General features: G+C 36.8%; 2 protein-coding genes and 1 long non-coding RNA gene across 3 annotated transcripts; 1 reads left to right on the top strand and 2 right to left on the bottom strand.

Moving 5' to 3' along the window:
- The first annotated feature begins 2,454 nt into the window (after nt 1-2,454).
- On the top strand, nt 2,455-5,627 carry LOC131310264 (mannose/glucose-specific lectin-like). The gene is made up of 6 exons (XM_058337184.1): nt 2,455-2,610; nt 2,747-2,965; nt 3,258-3,497; nt 4,110-4,322; nt 4,624-4,923; nt 5,226-5,627. Exons 1-5 carry the CDS (start codon nt 2,608-2,610, stop codon nt 4,885-4,887), a joined length of 939 nt encoding a protein of 312 aa, XP_058193167.1. The 5' UTR covers nt 2,455-2,607; the 3' UTR covers nt 4,888-4,923; nt 5,226-5,627.
- Nucleotides 5,628-7,771: 2,144 nt separating this feature from the next.
- Nucleotides 7,772-11,386, bottom strand: LOC131310277 (uncharacterized). Its single transcript, XR_009195166.1, has 3 exons — nt 10,948-11,386; nt 8,948-9,077; nt 7,772-8,216 (listed from the first exon to the last, which is right to left on the bottom strand). It is a non-coding gene; the product is annotated as an uncharacterized LOC131310277 (long non-coding RNA).
- Nucleotides 11,387-13,494: 2,108 nt separating this feature from the next.
- LOC131310270 (probable inactive poly [ADP-ribose] polymerase SRO2) lies at nt 13,495-14,851 on the bottom strand. The gene is made up of 4 exons (XM_058337193.1): nt 14,609-14,851; nt 14,073-14,209; nt 13,862-13,957; nt 13,495-13,721 (listed from the first exon to the last, which is right to left on the bottom strand). The coding sequence occupies exons 1-4, from the start codon at nt 14,664-14,666 to the stop codon at nt 13,647-13,649; spliced, it is 366 nt and encodes a 121-aa protein (XP_058193176.1). The 5' UTR covers nt 14,667-14,851; the 3' UTR covers nt 13,495-13,646.
- Nucleotides 14,852-15,179: the final 328 nt, after the last annotated feature.

Here is a 15,179-nt window from a genome sequence, read left to right as displayed (position 1 = left end):
TTAACCATATTTTTTACCGGACCGTTTATGTTTTCTGTTCTGTTTCCGTTAACTCCATTATCAATCGTTTTGTCCATTTGAGAGCAGAAATAACGTGGAGCCTTGGATTCGACAATAATGCATTCCAGCAACACCCTGGCCCATACTAGATAGTGGAAGACTGGAGGGGAGCCGAACCCGGAGTTAAAACGAGCAGTAGAATATTAGGCAAGGAGAAACCTGGTGAAGTTGGTTATTTTATGTCGCCTGGTGAAAATCTGAGTTCGAGCCCCACGAGGGGTGGGTCTGGGATAGGCCTAAGTTCAAGTCCCACGAGGGGCGGGTCTCGAATTCATGATTTTTCTGAACCTCTGTTGACTAACAATATAACACCCGCTGATGCATAAAGTGTGACCCCAAAAAAAAGGTCTAGCACGCAAGGGAGTAGTACACTAGTAGGCATGTTTTACCATGTCGCTGAGGTTTTTAGGTCAGCCTGTGTTTTGGTTAAATAAGCTATTTGGCTTATTTTTTTGTTCAAATTAAAAAAAATTAGGTTAGACTTTTTTCGTTTTTATTAAAAAAAAATTGGTTTGGATCATATTTTTTTACTTTTTTGATTTCTCTCATCATGGCGACACAATAATTTACAAAAAAAATTGACGCAAAAATGTAAAATTAACAAATGCGGAAAAAAATTGAATAAGGGCAAATAAAATAAGCCAATTGGCTTTTTTTATTTAGCCAAAAAAGCCCTTCGTCAAACGTTTTCATCCTCTAAAATGAAACACTTCGACGTAGAAATATTGTGTAAAATGTTGGACATATTGTTGAGTTTTTATATACTAGCAATAAATTTGGGATTATAATCCTCGAATCAAACATATCATAAGTTTTGAAATGAAATCATATTGATTGATTTTTTATGTTTTGATGCAGCAATTGATGTATGTCGATTGACATAAATAGTTCATTTACTTTTTCTTTTCTTGTTTTTGGTTCATAGAAATAGTTCATTTACATAATGATTGTGATGAAGTAAATGGACGGGAGAATTATAAATTTGTATAAGAAAGTAATTCTATGAAGACTAAATTGAGGTTTTGTGTCTGCTTACATTTTAAACAATATATTAGTAGTCATTAAAAAATAAGTGCTCTCATCTCTTTATATTTTTGGAGAAAGAAATTAATATGTTTCTAGTGTCTGAAATAGTTCAGATGCATGAGTATGCTCAAGTAATAATTGAAGAGCAAAATGTGAAAATTAAATTGACACACCAAATGATATGCATTCTAGACTGAATTGGCACAACTATATATATATATATATATATATATATATATATATATATATATATATATATATATATATATGATATAAACTGTTATTTTTTTACTGCTAACATTTGAAATAACCATCCAAAATTGTAATTTGTTATTAGTTTTTCCCTCAAAATGAAAACACACTAATTTTCCTTTGTTTTTAACCACTTTGTAATGAATTTTTAAAATCTTAACTTCCAATTCCCATCATCCAAACCGTGCATAGCCAAGTCTTTGCTAGTGATATGCATGTGAAATGCATGGTCAATAAATGACAAACGCAATTTGAGAATCCAATGAAAAATTACCATGAGGGACAGAAGGATTAGTGAGTACGACACCCCATTTTTCATGATATGTACCGGCACAAGTTAGTCTGGTTAATTTGTGGGTTTGCTTCTCACATAATTGATTATGATTTGATTGTTGAGATAAGTCCGCAGAAAAGTAATTTATTGTAAATACTCTAGTTTCGGTGTAGATGACCTTCTTTTTGATTGGACCAGGGGAGAAATTAGTTAAGATGCGTGTAAAAAAAGAAAGAGATTTGAACGGTGAATTCCTCCCGCTCCCAAAAAAGAAAAAAATGCTATCCACTTGATAGCATAGGCACTTATGAAATGTCTTTTATTGTTTCCTTTCACATTTTATTTGATAAGTCACGTGCATCCCGATCAATTTTAGGGGTTCATTCTCATCACTCATTTGCAAAAAGCCCAATTAAAATTGGAGCAAAACTACGTATGAACTAACCCCAAAGTAGGTGATAGTACCAGAGACTAACGAACATGAGATCTTAAAAAGAATGTACCAAAAAAAAAAACTAATTCCAATGCCTTGACCACTGTTCCAATCCCTAAACATGAAAGTTTTTTTTTTTTCCTTACATATTTGTTGAAAGTGTTACCCAAAATCATTTTGTAAAAATCATAATTTTTTGATTTTTCCGATTCCTCTCGTTGAGACGAACCAATAATACGTAAAAAATTTGGTGCAAAACTAATAAATACGAAATTTTTTTGAATAAGAACAAAACAATAAATTTATTATCCACAACTTTTAAATTTGTTGCCCGGCCCACGTTACGCGGACAAGGCACCTCTCAGAATTTCCGGAAATTCAATCCCACCATCCACTAACGTAAAGCCCAATTAAACGGAAACAAAGTGTCAAAGTCCACTATGAACACGGGGCGATTTCGAGCAGCCGAGAAGCCTATAAATACTTACAAACTCCACAAGACACCAGTATCCAACCCTTCGATCAAAGTCTTCATTGGCACCAAGAGAGTCCAAGATTTCCAATGGTAAACGACTCTGACTCTCTCTCTCTCTCTCTCTCTCTCTCTCCCCCCCCCCCCCCCCCGATATATGTACATGCATATATGAGATATATAAAATGTGCCAATGAAGGTTGTAATAGCATATTGTGTGAATGTGTAGGCCATGATTAGCGGTGCACAAGGATGGGTATCTTTAGGGCCATGGGGAGGGAAAGGTGGTGAATATTCGGCTTACAAGGCCGAGGGGCCTATAATGCAGATAACAATTCGTCACGGAGATGTTATCGACTCAATTTTATTCGAAAGCCAAAGCTGGAATGGCAATGTTATTGGAAGCTCCGTGAAAATTGGCGGTACCGGCGGCAGTTTGTCTTCAAAGGTGTGCCCCTTGTTAGCTTGTCCATAGATTCAAACAAAGATGTATCAGATTCATCGATGCACGTGGTTCTCACACACGTTAGACGGTTCCCGACACCATAGTGTTCAAATTTGTGCACTTTTGTTTTTGTCCATATCATTTTTTTTTAAAATATTGTGATTCATTATCAAGACGAATAGGCAAGCTAGGGAACTAGTATTTAAACAAAGATTACAATAATTTCATATGATTTTTATTTTTATTTTTTTATGCGTCCCAAACAAAGTCCTAATATATACTTGCACTTGTTTAGCTCCGCATCGACAGTTCAGTAGAGCGACTCACATCCATAAGCCTGACGTACAAAGACTACCATGGACAACCCATAATCACATCTCTCTGTTTTGGAACAAATATTGGGAACAAATATGGGCCTTTTGGTCCGGGATCAGGTGCTTCTGTGTCCATTCCAATAGAAGATGGATTCATCGCTGGATTCCATGGACGTGGTGGAAGCTTCCTTGATGCTATTGGTATATTTGTGGCACCCAAGGTCACCTTCTATCCCCTCTGTTATTCTCTTTTATATATATATATATATATATATATATATATATATATATATATATATATCCAGCTAGTAAATTCAATTTCTCATGCTCATTTCTCATGCTTATTGATCAATTTGATGATCCAAACTTTCACTTTTAAGATTCTCGTTATGAAATTTATTCATTGATAAAAACCACGTGTGAAAGGGAAGTCTACAATATATACACACCCATAATGGGTAGAGGGTACGTAATAGTACTGCAGCATTTGAATCGAAATGAAATCCGGACCATTAATTGTTTAGCCCCCGAAACCCTACAACGCAAAAAACATTAACCCTAGCGAGAAATTATACAGGATTTCCAACCGTTAGCAGGATTGGAAAAGCCGCCTGATTTTTTTGAATTCAAATCCAAAGGTGTCAATTACAAATACTTTGACGCTCCTATAAATACTTTCAAAAAAACTTTGCAAAACACCACTTCAGACTCCTTTCCTTATGCGATTGAATTTCTTCGAACACGCACCAAGAGAATCCAATGGTAAACAGCAATTTCCGACTATCCTACATTTCAGAATCTTTATGTAACAGATAGATTGTGTGAATGTGCAGGGAAATGTTGGCAATGAAGGAGGATGCATATCTTTAGGGTTAGAGGGAGGAAAAGAAGGTGCATATTGGGCTTACAAGGCCGACGAGCCTATAATGGTGATAAGTATTCGTTATGGAGAAGCTATCGATTCAATTTTATTCCAAAGTAGAACCGGCAATAAACTTGGACGCTCTATGAAAATTGGCGATAACGGTGGCGGAACGACTAAAACGGTGGGACACTCTATAGCTCATTCATAGATCTGGGCAGGGATATATCTCGATCCCGTCCGATGAACGTGAATCTCACACACGTAGGATAGTTACGGACATATATATCTTTGTCTGGACTTGATCACTTTCGGTTATTTCCGAAGCTTTTTTTTCCTAAAAAAGGAATTCGTTACTGAAAAGACAAATAGGCAAAAGTGAAAACGTATAGCCAAATACTACAATATATAATTTCACATGATTTTTATTTTTATTTTTTTATCTTCACAAACAAAGTCCTAATTCATAATTGCACTTTGTTTAGTTCTCCATTGACAGTTCAGTAGAGCAAATCTCGTCCATAAGCCTAACATACGAAAAGTTCTATGGATCCGGAGAAGTGACAATCATATCCCTCAGTTTTGAGACAAATATTGGGAACAATTATGGGCCTTTTGGTTCGAGAACGGGTACTTCTTCTGTGTCCATTCCGATAGAAGGTGGGGACTTCGCTGGATTCCATGGACGTGTTGGAGTCTACCTTACTGCAATTGGTGTGCTTGTAGCACCCAAGCATGTACCAAAGTGAAAAGTCAGATTCTACGCCAACCCAGCATAGCACAAGGTTGATCGCCTTCTATAAAGATGCCCTCTATTTTTCTCTTTTCCAATCAGTAAAATCAAGATTCTAATCAAGTTTATTTTTCGCTTGCAAAAACAAACGGCTTGAATTGTTTAAAATAGAACCGTGAGTACGTCTTACTATTATTCACATAAGGGGATCTCACGGTAGACTATCCTGATTTCTACCCAGTACCGTGCCTCAACTAATTCATTAATGTTTTGGTGATCGAAATTTGAATACCATGTGACGTGTCACTACTGTATTGGGAACTAATTAATTGGCATAATTTTTTTTTTTCGCAGGGAAGCAAAAGTTTGGTCCGTTTGGAGGATATCTAATAGGCACATACTTTTCTTCAATATTGTTGACTGTTGAGAAGGCGAGGTCGGTTTCTTCGGCAGGAGTAACTCTTATATTCACATGCCGTGGGAGTTCGATCACTTAAGTATTTATCTTTCAATATTTGTAATAATTGCATTTCCGTTCCGACCTTGATACGGTCCTAGACTTTGATGGCCAAATTACGCGTCTTCAGTTATGCGGATGCGCTAAATAATGCCCCTGGGGCACTTCGTTAAGGGCAATAAATAGGCTTGTAATATGTATTGTATTGTAATAAATGGTGTGTGATCTGTAATTACTTTTTACTTTTTTCATGTGGGGATGATTGTTCTATTAATTAAACTGCTGGTATTTGTTATTAATGCAGCTTATTGAATATCATATATATATATACTTCGTATTCCTACTTTAATATGTTGGCCAAAGGCTCTATCTCGGATGCCTGCGACTTTGCCTTGTAATTCTGGGTGAATAGCCCAAAGCGTAGGGCTTTGATTGTCGTTTGCAAGTGAATATTGCAGGGACAGACGAAGCAATATTGTTAATCAAAGCAGAGGTTATCTTAGCCAAAGAAGAAGAGTGATTTGACGCTGAAGGGAAATCAAGCTTAAGGGGGATGTTGAAAAGGCAGCTGATTAGGATTGAGAAAAACGTGGAGCATTATTCCTTATCAGGCTTGAAAACTTTGGAGCTTTTCCATGATATGTTTTGGTTTTGCAAAATAAATGAGAGATTATCGTATCTTTATTGTTCCGCCTATAAATAGGTTTGTAATTTATATTGTAAAATTATGAGAGTTGAGTGAGAGAGAGAGACAAATAGACATGTGAGAGCTTAGTCAATAAAAGTGTGTTACTATTGTGTGCGAATATCTTCTCCTCCCATCAGTGATATTGTGTTTTTGTTTTGTGTTCAAGAATATTAATAAAAGAGTAGTGTTTGATTGTGTGTGTAATTGATACCTCTCGCTTCTGCTTTCCAACACGAATATGGGCCTTTTAATTAGTTCAAGAAGGGGTGCTTCTTCTCTAATACATTCCCTTACAAGATGTCAAGATGGAGTTATTGTTGAATTCCATGGACTTGTTGGAACCTACCTTACTGTAATTGGTGTACTAGTAGTACCCATGCACCCAAAGTGAACAGCCAGATTCTGCGCCAACCCAGCACAGCACAAGGTTGATCGCCTTCTATTCCCTCTATTTTTCTCTTTTCCAATTAGTAGTAAATCAAGATTCTAATCAAGCTTATTTTTTTGCTTGCAAAAAACAAACGGCTTGAATTATTAAAAATAGAACCTTGAGTCTTACTACTTTTATTCACGCTAGTGGAATTACATGTGCGTTGCACGTGGTAATTTGTGATGTCTAGACGATGCATATTGTTTCATGAGCCTAAAGACTCATGAGTTATGAAAGTCAAAATGGGTATACTAAGCCAATTGCTTGTCATTCAATGGGGAAATTTCAAATATTTCCAACAATGTTAATTAATGTACTGTAACATCGTTACCCATACAACAAAAAAGAGAAAAATGTAACATAACTTGTCAAGTTACTACGCTGCACACTTACATGAGTCTGAGATGAGATCCGAGCCGTCTGATGCGCGATCCGACGGCTCATAGCACAGCACCAACTCGAAGTCCATACTAAGCAAATTGTGAATACTAACAATGAACAATAAGTCAAAAAGCCTATTCCCCTCCCTCATCTTTTGGGTCATCATTATATTGTATGCTTCGCGTAAAAGTAACCAATTAAGGTATTATGCACAATGTCCAAAAGTAAGTACATAACATTGATAGATAACTTCGAATTCAATTTCGGCATTTGGAATTCTTATTTCCGTAATTTAGAGAACCCGTTTTAGCAGTTCGTGTGATTTTAACTTCAAAACCATGCTTTTGATCCGGAAAAGAGCAACATTTGAACAAGCTTCAACAATTCAAATGTAGTTTCAGCAAATTGGGGAATCCGTTTCAGCAACCAGAATAATAGTTTGTGTATTTAAAATGCCAGATTCAGCAATTGTTATAATTTAGAACCCTATTTCAGTAGTTCAACTAACCTATAATAGGAGACAGCTGTTGGAATGTAGTTATATCATTTGGGAAAATGACGGCCAAGGACGTGTTTGATAATTAATACCCTCTAAGGACATTTTTAGCATTAACAAATGTTCTCAGCATGTCCTTGGCAGGTATTAATTATCAAAACATGTCATGGGCCGTCATTTTCCCATATCATTTTGAAACGGAGCATTTTGAAATGGGCACATGAATCCTAGTGGCACATACACACTGCCCTTCTATTGGACCCCTTAATTACTTGAAAGCATAAACAAGAATACAAAAACCCTTCTAATGGCCAAGAAGAGCAGGGAAGATAACACCAAATGTTATTAGTTTGTCAAGTGGCTGCATGATTCTGATTCGTAAATGAGTCCAAGGATGATCTAGCTCCATGTGATTCAAACGGAAGATACCTTCAATGATCATGGGTACCTGAACTTTGAACTTTTCCTCTGTCTCCCCTCTTGACTTTGAGAAGCGTATCAATCTCTAGATGGTGGGATTATCAATCTCCAACCAAATGTATTTACAACAGACTCAAATGTCACATATAATGTATTCATTTTCAATAACCATATTCGAGCTCATATCATTTTAAATGATAAGCAATTCTTTCTAAAGAAAGTCACTCTAAATTGTGGGATTATGGCAGCACAGGGAAACACTCTTATCACTTATGAATGTGGGCAATATAAAATTAACAATCAAAGTATTAAAGATACCTTAGAGCATCTCCAATGGGAGATGTCAAAGCTGAGATGGACAAGTTAACGATCATTTTGGGCATCAACTTTCAATCCAACCCATCTGCCTTCACTCATGCCAAAGCTGACGTAGCTTTGACATCTCTTACTCCCATGCCAATTTTGATATCTACCTCTCCACATGCCAAATTTCAAAAGCTACCTTTGGAAGTTCAAAAAAAAATTTGCCGTTTGAGGATTTCTTTTTTTTTTTTGCCCTTTCAAGTTTGAGCTCTATTTTTTTGACACAAAAGGGTTGGAGAGGGAGAGCTTGAAGTCAAATTGAAAATGTCAAAATGCCACATTAGCCTTCAAAAAAAATTTGACATCACCAATTTGACATTTATGGTTGGAGATTTTAGACTCTAGACAAAAAAAATTCCAATCATACACAAGGAGTTCATGTTGACCTAATGAGCTAGCCAATGTTAGACTATCTGTTTGTAATTAGCTCTTAAAAGTCACTTTCAAAGAGTAAATGATACATCTAAAAACGTTTCATGTCCATATAATTGCTTGACGATGACAGATTGAAATGTTTAATTTGCAATTTCCAGCTTTGTGTTGGGCGTGTTTTGCGTGCTTCAACTGGAGTGTGTGAACTAATTAATAGACACGGGCACACATCATAAAGCAAATATGGACATGAGACCCGGAAATGCTATCCAAAAAAATAGTAGACAGACATGGCAGATAAGGAAAAAAATCAGCAACTTAAAAGAAACACTATAGGAGGTAGGAAGACAGAGAGACGATCATAAATGTAGTTAATGCAGCTAACAGCTGACCAAATCATTTAAGTTACAAACATTAAATGATAAGCATATATAAGTATAAATTGTAAGAGGTAGGACTGGACAGTTACCATTCCATAGGGTGATTTTGAGCTGCTCCTTTTGTATGTCTTTACCAAGCCTTTCAAGCATTGCCCTCTTTCTGAAACCATTACTATGATAGTCTATGAGCTCCATAGGACTGAGGCGGCCCAATTAACCCTAAATGAGAGCGAGAGAGAGAGAGAGATTGATTTACCTATTTACCTATTCTTGACGTTGCACGTGCTATTACTCGTGATAATAACACAATAAACCATGAAAGACAAAGGTAAGTGTTTTTTACAAATTTTTTTCCTGTCTTGGCTCTAGGTATACATTGAACCTATGCTGGTCTCATTCAGTCGAGTGTCAAGGACAAAAGTCTTAAAACAAAATTGTGAGAAGTGTGTATCCTAGAGCCAAGACAGTAGTAACAAACACGTTGATTACCAAGGACACCAAGAATGGCTGCCGAGGATCCAATTGAGTATGAATGCCTCTTGGATATGTCCTTCCATATCACGGGCTATATTCCTCTATTGTACCAAAGAATTGTACAAAAACTCATGGTGAGACAATATGAGAACTATACCACAATACGGGATAGTTATAGACGTGGAGAACAAGAACCACCACCATGCAGAAACGAAAATACCACTTCCTTGGGTTACAGTTGGCAAACATCTAGGCAAATGATAATCCATAGTGGAGATGAGAACTACAAAAATCAGCTTCTCATCCACGACACAAGATCTCTGAATTTGTAGTAGTTTAACACAGATACCTAAAGCACAAGCACTAAATATATAACCTAATGGACAGATCAAGCATTTCTTCTATAGTCTATTCGGAATGGAAATAAGCCAAAACAAGCAGAAATTGCGATAGATCAGAACAAGTCAAAATTGCTGCAATTCATTACCTTTCATATTAGAATAACAGTGCCCTACCAACAATGTTCTAAAACTCGGTACTCACTCGGCCGGCCACCTTGTACCTTGGAGGCCGAGTACTCGGCGATTACTCGGCGAGTAGAAATTACTTGAATTTTTTTTTTATATGTTCCCCAAATGATATTCATAATGCATAATGAGAAGTTCGATGTTCATAGTTCAAACCAAGTACAAAATTACTAGTCCATTACAAAGTTTAACGTTCAAACCAAATGAAACCAAGTACGAAATTAATAGTCAATTACAAAGTTCAAACCAAATGAAAAGAAGCATCAGCTCGAAGAAGAAGAGGAACAGCAGCAGTCGATTCGAACAGCAGCAGTAGCTTGATTGGTGTGTTTACTCTATTAGGGTAAGTATAAAACTATACTGAAATTACACTAACAACCCTTCAAATTTAACATATTATGTATTTTATCTCATTTTTTCAGTTTTTTTCGATTTTCTCCCCACTTCCGAGTAATCTCATTTTACCGAGAATCGGTACTCACCGAGTAATTCCCACCGACTAGCCCTAACTCTCCTCGGCTAGGCACCAAGTACCGAGTACTCGGCGCGCCGAGTACTCGCCGAGTATTTCCGAGTTTTAGAACACTACCTACCAAATACCAATAAATACACTTCTACACTTAGTTTCTCATGTAGTACGGGAACAATTTTAGGTGACATTCTAATTCTGACTTTCATTGCAGTAAAAATTACTGTAGAAACTCAAACTGTTTCCTCAAGTTCTCCCCTTCCCATTGGTATTAAGGTTTTTTTCCCCGCAATTAGTGTAGTAACAATACAAGCAATGGCATGGCCAAGGTTTTGTTTTAGTGGTGTCATTCAACGGGGAAATTTCACATATTTCCAACAATGTTAACTGTTGTAACATAACATCATTACCCATACAACAAAAAGGAGAAAAATGTAACATAACTTATCAAGTTACTGCGCTGCACACTTACTGAGTTTCAAAGATTGACTCAACTATTCAGAATTTTCCGAAATCTTCACAGGTGTTACTTAATAGAAGGTACCCCAAATATCCATAGAATCCAGTACGCCCTTGCAAGAGTTAATGAGAGAAGCAATATGAGGCTATGCGGACTTACAATAGTATTGCCGCCTTCATCCATTGGACATCAACGCAAACAACTACTTCTCTTATGTCATGCAGAAAAAGCCTATGCCCATTTTAAAGCGGTGATAGCAATCATTCTCCCTTATTTCAACTAATCCTGCACAGTCCATCCTACACCAACCAACATGTCATCCAAGAAGGGAATTTATGGGATTCCTTATGTTTGCATGAGGGATATGTATCCTCATTAGGTAACTGTCAGCAAACGCAAAAATAAAGTGATGATGAAATTGAGTAATCATTGGGTCTTTGTATCAAACACTTAGTATGCAAATTACATCTGAGAACTTTGTTCACAAGGTATGTGTGAGGAATATGTTGCCTTCATAAAGAAACAATTAGAAAACCATAATATCACATATGAGAACTTTGTTCACAAGGTATGTGGGAGGAATATGTTGTCTTCATCGGGAAACAGTTAGAAAAGCATAATTTAAGTAATGTTGAAATTGAAGCAAAGACCCACCATTTACCTTTGGAGAGAGAGAGAGAGTGTGTGTGTTCAGTCTGGAAGATTTTTTGCAGTTGGATTTTCCGGGAAGGGAGTCGCGTTGTTGTTTTGTGTCGTTTTAATTGGAGGCGTTGTATGGTGACGGTTGGAAGAGGTGAAAGGATAGGTTAGGTATTAGTTGAAAGGGGAAGGTCGATTTGACTCGAATCCTGGACTTAATCTTTAATTCTACACAGGTTAATAATGCGATGAGAGAAGTTGTTTTTTTTGCCATTTTTTCATCAACGTTGGCCGAGTCGTCGTCCATGCCCAATCAATGACGGACACGAGATTTTAACGTTGGGTGGGTGATCATTAAGTTTTTTCCTCACATATTTATCATATGAATATGTTCGTTTTGGGATTTTGAATTTTTTATAATGAGTGGAGATCGAGCTAGAGATAGAGAAATGAGAGAAAATTTATTAGGAACCATGCATGCACGGAGAGAAAAGGCTGTGACTTGAGTCCCAAAACGAACATGGTCATTAATTTCTATCGACACAGAACAAAAACAGTATCAGAAAAAATTATCCTAGATGATTCTGATCGGCCTATAAAATTGCAAGGAATATAGTCATTGTCATAATTATAAATGCATGCAATCTTGTTAATTAATATCATTACAAAAGGAAAAATACTAAACTTGTGGTTAATTTTTTATAAATGCATACCAACTTAGGAGTTCGATTATTTAACTTTACAAAAATTATTGGATGGGTGGAATTAGAGTTTTTTTGAAAATCCCCTTGGGTGTGCGAACTTCCATAATATTGACATTTACTGAGAAAATACTATTATTTTCTTAAAGAAATTTAAACACTTGGGTAAGGTGGTAGCCCGGACTTCGTCGGCCCCTCCATCCGTCCTTGGTCCTAACGAGAAGACGCCAACATGCAAATCCTCCATTTGCATTACTGAAGTCCAAAATTTATATAGGTGGGAATGCCCAAAAAATAAATCTTGGAAAAGAAACAAAGAGACTAACAACGATGATAAGCCTCATTCAGCGTTGCCACTATGATTATTTACCCTTCAGGTTATGTGACATTATCACCTCAGTACATCGAAGAATTAATGTTTCAGTTCAAAAAGAAAAAGAAGTCTCTGTGCTTCATAACTTAGAATATATTGATAATAAAAGGTTCCAATTTAATCTTTTATATAACAAATCTAGAGGTGACGGCTTTGTAAGTCAGGGACAGACAACGGACAGAGTCATGATTTGAATTCAGAAGTGGCGAAATTAGAATAAATCGACCATTGGTAATAAGATTATTACGTTTAAAACATTTATTATCCGAAAAAAAGAAAAAAGAAAAAAAGAATGCTTGTTACACGGTTCTTCATCGACCTGCCTTATGTCTGCCGGGCTTTTGACATCACCAAGGCGGAAGAGATCGTTGATCAGCTTTTGGCCGACAAGCTCGTTAAGTTCTCTCCTGTTGTAATGAACATTATGAATGCAAGCTAAGAACGAAAAAGAAAAAACTAAACAAGAAATCACAAGACTGGTTCCCCAAGATGGGCACGTCCACGCGCAAGGAGAGAGAGGATTTATTGACAAACGTGGAGAAGAGATACAAAGAGTCGGCTATGATCTATTAACTCTAGAAATGCCACATTATGAGAGAGAAATGCCACCCAAAAATAATTTCTAGAAGTCCCCCAAGTCCTACGTGGGATGCAAAAATAGAAATAACATAATTAACCAATGTTGGACAAATGAATTCTAGGCATTCCCAACATCTCCCGGCCAACACCATGGGGCTCTAATCCTTTATTCGGTTTGACAGAACAGTCTTAGACTATAAATACCATGGGATTGTCAATCCTTTTCAAAATAGGAGGATTGGGAAAATAGGAGGATTCAAGTTGAGACCTAAAACTACTGGAACTGGAGCACAACAAATGAAAAACTTTTACTATATATATATTGATAGACTTTTGCTCAGAGAAAATATATGTTCTTGAGGAATTGCAATGCCATATCAGCGGAAAAGACTGTCCAACTTGAGCTAAAACTACTGGAGCAGAACAAATGGATCAAAACGCACAATTTTTCCTTAACCATAACAATTGCAAAAAATCTGCGGAAGACTACGAATATGAACGCTGCTAGGGTATGATCTGCAAGGTTGAAAGCAACACGGGACGAAGCCAGTTTCCCTTTCGGCCACTCAAGCACCTGCTGCACATCTCTTTGCACTATTTAAATCTGCTGAAGCTGAAGATCTAATTCTTGCCTGGAGTTGCTGGAAAATGAAAAAATCATAAGTACTCTTCTTAGTTGGAAATTAACACACTCAAGGATACGAGAAATTGAACTATTTAATCTTCCTTTTCTGCTGACTATAAGATTATTAGCTTAACAAAGTGAAACGAGAGAATGTACCTTTTTCCTATCAAATTTGATTACGGCGATTAAAAGCTTGTCTCCGGCTAGTCGCCTCATTTTTTGTATCAGTTGGATACAGGAAAGCTTATTTTTCTGTCATTAAGCATAATTTAAATCATCAGGACTAAAACAACAAAAGGCTTATTGATCTGTAGTCAACGTAAAGACAGAAGCGAACGAAGATTTAAGATTAGAAAGATGAACTTACTCTGTAGGCACTATAGAAATTGGTAATCAAAACCATCTTCGAACGAGGTAAGAATCTCGAAAGCATGGACAACAAAGTAGGAAACGTCATGTATGGCGAACTAGGTCCGACTACAGACCTCCAAATTCTTTCAAAACCTGAATCAAATTACAGGAAGACAGCATTGCATTAAACATCTAAAACATACAACACCTAAAAAAACCCAATTGTGAAATGCAAGTAGATCGTCTCGAATTGGGTGTCCAAGTCCAGTTCTACCTTTTGGGCTCGTTACAGAGCCAGCTACAGAATTGAAACGTTTGTTTTTTAGGAAACTGTCAGCTTAATTTATTCATGGAAAACCAGATAATATTCTCGTAGGAGTACTCGTTTCGGGGGGAAAAATGGACGATATCGATCATCAATGTGGAACAGAACTAAACCTATCTAGTTCTTTTGCCCAAGTTGAAAAAGCCTATACCTAGCATGTCAAATTTTGAAGCCTAACAGAGTGAAAGTCCTAGGAGTTACAAAAACAGACTAGTAAGATTGATTACTAGTAACCCGGAGAGCTCTGAAACTGACAACGTAATTCGGAAAAATGTGCGAATTCATGTAGGGAGACTAGGGACTCCAAATTGTATATCGTCTCAGCGATAACAGATAATCTACTCCAGAATCAAATTCTGTAGAACTTGGTTGGATTTGCTTCGATCCAGGATGTACCACTTCCGTGTTCCCTAATATCACGCGGCACAGTAACAGATGCCTTATCCCATTGTCATCGATGCCAGACGATATCATCCTGCAAAATATAAACCAATACGGACAATGAGACAACTTGAATATGTTCAATCACTGAAACGAAAGACAAAACGATTATTGGCAATCTCTTCAGCTAAAACCCTCCGCATTTGGAAAGAAGACACCTACAGTAATTCTACTAGTCTAGGGAACATTTGTTTGTCAATAAAATGTGTGGGATTGAACCGATTATCCGATGGACCTTTACATTCAATAATACTTCCTTTTTATAGTTCAGTATCTAGGGGAACCAACCAATCTGGAGATCTATCTCATCGTCTACTAACCGAGATCCAATTAAAATTGGGACAAAATTCCATGCGA

The sequence above is a fragment of the Rhododendron vialii genome, chromosome 12a (genome assembly GCF_030253575.1).
Source record: "Rhododendron vialii isolate Sample 1 chromosome 12a, ASM3025357v1".
Classification (NCBI taxonomy): domain Eukaryota; kingdom Viridiplantae; phylum Streptophyta; class Magnoliopsida; order Ericales; family Ericaceae; genus Rhododendron; species Rhododendron vialii.
This window is presented reverse-complemented; position numbering and strand designations above follow the sequence as displayed.